The sequence below is a fragment of the Colobus angolensis genome, unplaced genomic scaffold (assembly GCF_000951035.1).
Source record: "Colobus angolensis palliatus isolate OR3802 unplaced genomic scaffold, Cang.pa_1.0 Scaffold85, whole genome shotgun sequence".
NCBI classification, from domain to species: Eukaryota; Metazoa; Chordata; class Mammalia; order Primates; family Cercopithecidae; genus Colobus; species Colobus angolensis.
The window spans coordinates 9,257,368-9,264,025 of NW_012122376.1; the positions used below are offsets into that span (position 1 = coordinate 9,257,368).

Sequence of the window (6,658 nt, forward strand, 5' to 3'; positions counted from 1 at the left end):
GTGAAGGTGGAGCCATGCCCTTGGTTCTGGTCCTTCTACCCTTTGGCTCATCACAATAGCTACGACCTGTACAGGCCTTCGGGTGCGCCAAGGGCTTTCTCCACCGCGTTGGGTGAACTCTCCCTTCACCCCTAGGACAACCTGGTACGCGAGAAGGGAACGGAAGCCAGGCGCTGTTAGGTAACTTGCCCCAGTCACACCCAGCAGGTGATGGGGAGGCTTTCAAACCCAGGTTCACCTGACTCGAGTTCAGAGGCTTTGCCGGGCTTCCCACGCCAAGATTCACTTCTGCTTGGCGCTCAGAGTCCGAACACGTTGGTGCATTTCCTTTCTGCTCCTGATACTTTATGAGGGACATTGTGGTTTAGAGACTGGGACCAGACTGGCTAGATCCGAATCTCACCTTCGCCATATTCACCAGCCGTGGGACCTCTCTGCAGAATAAGGGTCTGCAAGATGGGAATAACAGTAGCTACTCGCCTTTTTAAGCACTTAATTGGAACCTGTCTCCCATCCATCAAGTTTTGCAAATTATTGTATTTGATATGTAGGATTTCCTAGGGTTGTTGTAATGATCTTACATTGTTGCCCCGCACGTACTAAGTGCTCCATTAGCGTTAGTGGTCATGTAAACCTTTTTGTGTTGCATGTGAGTCAAAGAATTCCCTTGTGGGTGTTAATGTTAACTGTTCTCTATGGTTGGCACAGGCCTGTGGAGCGCTGCTCAGAGCCTGGACTCGAATTAAACTCTTGGTTCTAACCTTGACTCTGTCATTCAGCAACACTGGGCAAATTACCTGATCTCTCTGTGCCTCCGTTTCAATGATGTGCTGGAACTGGTTCAAACTGGCTTGCAAGAGCCAGTTACTAAATATTCAGAAAGTTTGGGAACTGGTTGCTAAACCTTAGGTAGCTTGAAAGTAGTTATGATGGGATATTTACATCATGAAAATCAACAAAGCTAAAAATGAAGGCTTCATTTTGACTCAGGAGAGCTGATTTCCAGCACACCTCTGAATCACTTTCTCCATCTGCAAAGTGGGTTTCATAGGATTATGGGGTTAAATACTCCAAACCATATGAAGCCCCTAATACAATGTGTGGCACTTAATAAATGTGTAATAATTACTAGTTTTTCTCCCTTTTGCCTGTTATAAATAGAGCTGCTATGAATAGCCCTGTACACGTTATTTATTACTTTAGATTACTTTTGGGTTGAAGACTGACAAATACAACCATTGTATCCTGGGAGATACATGGATTTGGGGTGATTTTGCATGTAGCCATGTTGCACCCCAAAAAGACTGAATGCAGTTTTAGGGAATAAATTGTTTCAGGGCAACAAATTTTAAGCCTCATGAAATGTGGTTACATCACTGATAAAAAGGCAGTCTCAGGCCGAGCACAGTGGCTCACACCTATGATCCCAGTACTTTGGGAGGCTGAGGCAGGAGAATTGCTTGAGCTCAGGAGTTCCAGATAAGCCTGGGAAACATGGCAAAACCCTATCTCTACAAAAATAAAAAATAAACAAATTAGCCAGGCATGGTGGTGCGTGCCTATAGTCCCAGCTCCTTAGACGGCTGAGATGAGAGGATGGCTTGAGCCTGGGAGGTTAAGGCCGCAGTGAGCTTAGATCGTGCCACTGCACTTCACCCTGGGTGACAGAGTGAGACTCAAAGAAAAGGAAGGAAGGAAGGAAGGAAGGAAGGAAGAAAGAAAGGTCAGCCACTAAACATCGTGGATTGGTACTGGATGCCTCGACTCCAATAGCCTGATTTTCTTTGGAATTGTAGGCATAGGGTCTTTCCCCATTATGGAAAATAACGGAAGTTCTTACCTGACTGGACATTACCACCAAGCCGTGGGCAAAGAAGAAGCCTAGTGAGAAAGGGGTCGTTTGGGCCTGGGGGCGGAGGTACTGAGAAGACAGCCAAGTGATTTTTGGGACCCTGTACTGATTTATTTTATTTTATTTTATTTTTTGTAATTTTGAATTATTTTTCTTAAAGAGGATTCTCAAATTGTATAAACTTCAGGTTCCACAAAAGCCGGAGCTGCTCCTGCAGGACCCCTGATTTGGACCTGGTTGTGGTCCTGCCTCCCCCAGCACTTTCTATTTTACACTTTTCCTACCTTTCAGCAAAATCTCACTGGAGACACTGTCTTTCCGCGGAGGATTTGGAGTTCCTAACCCCTCCTTCCAAGGTTCAGAGTGGGATTTCCTTCTTCTTCTTCCTGAGGTTTCTCAAAGTGTGTTCCACCCGTCCTGTGGGTTCAGGAGGGCCTGGATAAAGTCCAGCTTCTCAGGCCACACCCAGACCCACTGATTCAATCTTGGGGATGGTAGGTAGGTGGGAGGGTAGGGTGCGTCTTTGACAAGCACCCCAGGGAATTCTCAGGCCAGTGAAATGTGAGGGTCCCCCAACAGGATTCTGTCCACTCACCCTGCCCAGTTATCAACCTTGCATTGTTGGTAACTGAAATATGCCCATCTGAGATGCCAAGCTGAAGCCACCTGACTCCCTACCCCTGCAGCTGCACCCAGGGGTGACTTCTTAGGGGAATTCCCACCCTGCCAGGCAGGCATCGGCCTTCCCCTCAGGCCTGTCATGCAGGATCCCATTAAACCCTTGGGAACAGTTTTAAGTTTATGGCTGGGCTTGTTTTATTTAAAGATGACAGTTTGCACAGCAATTTAATGTCTTTGTTTTAACAACCCGGCTGCAGGGTAGCCTTGGCAGCTGGGGCAACTTTCTCTGCCGAACATCACTGACCCAGGCCTGCGGGGAACGAGGTGCCGGCTGCTGGTGTTGTTTTCTATAGGTATGGTCAAGCCCATGAGCCAGCTGAGCCTCTGGGACCTGCTCTGGTCACCACCTAGTGCAGCCCATAGCCTGGTGGGTGTGAGGTGCTCACTGTGTTTTATCTGCGTTGGCTGATTTGTATTTGATGTGATGCCGCCTTTCTTCATGGTTAGAAAATGTAGATGCCTGGCATGGCCATTTCCTAGGGCTTCCTGGGTGAAGTGAGTCACTTCCCTCCCTGGGTTGAGTGAGTCCCCGGACGCTGGGCTCTGGGAACCTGCTGCTTAAACTGCACTAAATTTATGCCCCCAAGTTTCTTCTGCTTCCCCCAGATAGCTCTTCGGTGCAGCAGCCCGGGGGTGGCAGCAGGAGCGGAGGAGGCCCTGGCAGGCAGCAGCAGTGGCCCCTTGATAAGAGCTGTCAGGCGGCATCCGCTGGAGTGAGACAGTCCCTTGCAGACTTGTGGGGACAAAATTTCCCTTCCAAGCAAGTTCCCATTTGTCTAGAGCCCTGCTAAGCACCCTCAGGTCCACCTCGCTGCCCCACTGCCCAGTGGGGGGCCACTTATCTGACTGAGTCCTTCCCAGCCCCATTTTTCTTGCTCCCTAGTCTACCCTGGAGGGACTGGACAATACCCGCTCTGTGCCTTTGCTCCCCCAGATGTCCTTTGTCCTGTCCCAAAGCCTGGGTCTCCCTGCTCCAGTAGACCCACCCTTCTAGGCCTCGCTGCCTTCCACCCTTGGCACTTGACAGAGCAGCTTGTCTGAGCAGGAGGGAACCATTTCATTTCTCCCTGGAGGGCTGCAGAGGCCACTAAGGGGCAGGGACTTGCCCGGAGCCACTCATTGCAGAGGGGCAGAGAACTCAAGTCTTGGACCCAAGTCCACGGCCACCTAAACACAGCAATCATTTAGCGACTTTGCTAAAATGTATTTAGAGAATGAATGTGGAGCTGACAACTTTCCTCCCTTCCTCCATCCCTCTCTCCTTTCCTTCCCTCCCTGTGTCCCTTCCTTCCTCCCTCCCTTCTTTCCTCCCATCCTTCTTTTCTCTAGTCAGGACGTTAGAAACAAACAAAGCAATCATCAAACACTTTTATCATTTCACATAGAAAAGGACATTTTAACACCCCCAATAGTAGGAAAGATATAATCTCAGGTAAAGAGCTGTCCTGATCCTCTATAATCTAGAGGATTCTAGATCCTCTAGAATCTTCTAGAGGTTGTTGCTCCTGGGGAGAGACACTGGGCACCTGAGGGACAGAGGTATGAGGAAGACTATTTCACCACACTCCCTTTTGTATGTCCTGAACTGTGATCTTTTTCAAAGCAAAAACAAAACAAGCAACCCAAGACTGTCCTTACTCTACCAGCACAGCTCGCTTGGTAAATATTTCCTTGTCTTCCTTCTCGTTTATTTGTGGACTAGTGAAGAAAACTTCCGACCAGTCCGTGGCACTGTGGGCAGGCGACCGCCTGGGAACTTCTGGCCTCCTCTCAATTCATTTTAAGTTCCATGAGAAAATGGGCCCCACCTTTCATTTCTGGCATCTTTCTCTGTGTGTTTCTCTCCCGCCAGACAACCTGGGGTTGAATCCCAGCTCATCCACTTCCTTGCTTGCTTCTTTGTAGCAAATTTTATATCTCACTGTGTCTCCATTTCCTGATGTATAAAATGGGGCCCATGAGGAAACCAGCTTCCAAGGATTGTTGTAGTTTCGATGAGACTTGTAAGTGCTCAGTAAATGTCAACTTTTTTTTTTTTTTTTTGAGACGGGGTTTCACTCTCGTTGCCCAGGCTGGAGTGCAATGGCATGATCTCGGCTCACTGCAACTTCTACCTCCTGGGTTCAAGCCATTCTCTTGCCTGAGCCTCCTGAATAACTGGGATTACAGGCATGCACCACCACACCGGCTAATTTTGTATTTTTAGGTTTCTCCACACTGGTCAGGCTGGTCTCAAACTCCTGACCTCAGGTGATCTGCCCCCCTCGGCCTCCCAAAGTGCTGAGTTTACAGGTGTGAGCCACCACATCTGGCCTCAACTATTTTTAATAGCTATCCGTCCTCCTTTCTGTGCCCTCTACCCTTAGCCTGGTGCCCGACTTTGCTCATTCCTTAGCAAATATTTATCACTATAAAGTATATACTTGAGTACCAGACATCATGCTGACCCTGAGAAAGACGCAGCCCTTGCTTTCAAGAAATGCACCATCCACCTGACTGACCTTGGAGGAAAAAGTCATTTACTTTGCCTCCAGGGAGGGTGCAGGACAGATTGAGCAGAGTAGGAGAGTGAGGGCAGCTTTACGCAGAAATGTCAGGCCCCAGAGGACACACAGGGGCTTCTGGAAGTGGAGAAAATCGATGACAGGGTCTTTGTTTTCAGGCTAGGGCTGCTGGGCCATTTTCATTTTTCTGGCCTTTGCCTAGAAAGTGGAGAGTCTAGGGAGACTACAAATAACAGTTTGGCGTTCTTATTTCCTTCCCTTTGGTAGAAACTGGAAACCAGTGGCCATCTGTTGTTTAGTCCACTTAAAAGAGGATGTTGAGGCTTGTTTTTTCTTCGGACCCAAGGGTGCTCAGGAGCCCTCCAGTCTCTGCCTTTCTCACACAAGGCGTCTCTGGGAAGGCAGTGGATTGTTGGTCTGCGTGGAACTTCTCAGGTGGACCCCAGAGCATGGAACGTAAGGAATGGCCCCTACCCCTTTCCATGTTGGCAGTCGCCTTGGCCCTGGGTGGGGCAGGGGCTGGGAAGAATGTGCTGTGAGGACACAGAGGTGCACAGGTGACTTTGGAAGGGCCAGAAGGAACACTTGGCTTTCTGTGAGGCCGGTGCCCTCGTGCGAAAATGCCACGATCCCTTTTCTGAGTGGAGACAACCCTCTTTCATCTGCTTTCCTTCTCCTGACTTGGATGCTGGCTATTACTATGATTATTGAAAAACTTTTTTCACTTTTGATGTTATTTCCTGCTAACTGCGGTTCAATCAAATCTCCCCAGCAGGGGAATTGCATGCAGGCGGGGTAGTTATTCTCAGCAGCTAGATACTGGAGCCGATAAACACTTAAGTAATATTTAGATACGATGTTTCCATGACCCAGTTTCTCTGGAGCCTTACACAGATCACCAGTTGTAACAAAATGACTCTCTGATTCTAAATTGGGAGGACTTTTTAAAAACTGTAATACCCTTGATGTGGCACAGGTGACAAGAGGTTTTAAATAAGTTTTGTGGGGTGTGTACTTTCTTTGAAACTTCATTACAAAGTAGAGTATTTTAAAGGTGCACGCCTGTGCATGTGAGTTGTACCAAACCACTTTGGAATTTAGGGTTAATATCTCTGCCTCTTCCTGGACTTGAATGTTTAATAGCCTGTGAGTTTGAGGGAGTTCTTAGGACAAACCTTCTGAGGATGTAAGTTGACTCTGCTGTTGAGGAAACTGGATAGTGAGATATTACTAAAATATTATTTGACTTGGAGAAATTGTCTATGCAGGATAATTACACAGACCTTCCTGCAGATTAACGGCAGAAATCCATGCTGTGAGCATTCATTTCTGATGAGTGTTACAGATGCCTTTTGAGTATGGATTTCCAAGGAATTAATGTCTGGAGAAGGTCTCTGTTAGATATGACATCATAGCATCTATAAATAATGCATCATAAAATAAGCTCCAAGCAACCAGCCCCAGCCATCTGCACCGTGATGCTTCACCCATCCTTGAAATAATGGCTTTTACTGACGCCAGAAGCCACACAGGACAGCATAAGCATAAATGGAAAACGGATATACATTGTGTTTGTGTGCTAGATGATTCCACCTGGTCTTATGTGACTTTTTTTTTTTTT

General features: G+C 47.6%; 1 protein-coding gene across 1 annotated transcript in view; it reads left to right on the plus strand.

Annotated features, from left to right (window-relative positions):
- Nucleotides 1–5,391: 5,391 nt before the first annotated feature.
- RGS10 (regulator of G-protein signaling 10) overlaps nucleotides 5,392–6,658 on the plus strand; it is a 35,893-nt gene continuing 34,626 nt past the window's right edge. The window contains exon 1 of the mRNA XM_011930267.1: nucleotides 5,392–5,493. Within this exon, the coding sequence (XP_011785657.1) occupies nucleotides 5,487–5,493 (7 nt within the window). The 5' untranslated portion in view covers nucleotides 5,392–5,486. The remainder of the gene's footprint in view (nucleotides 5,494–6,658) is intronic.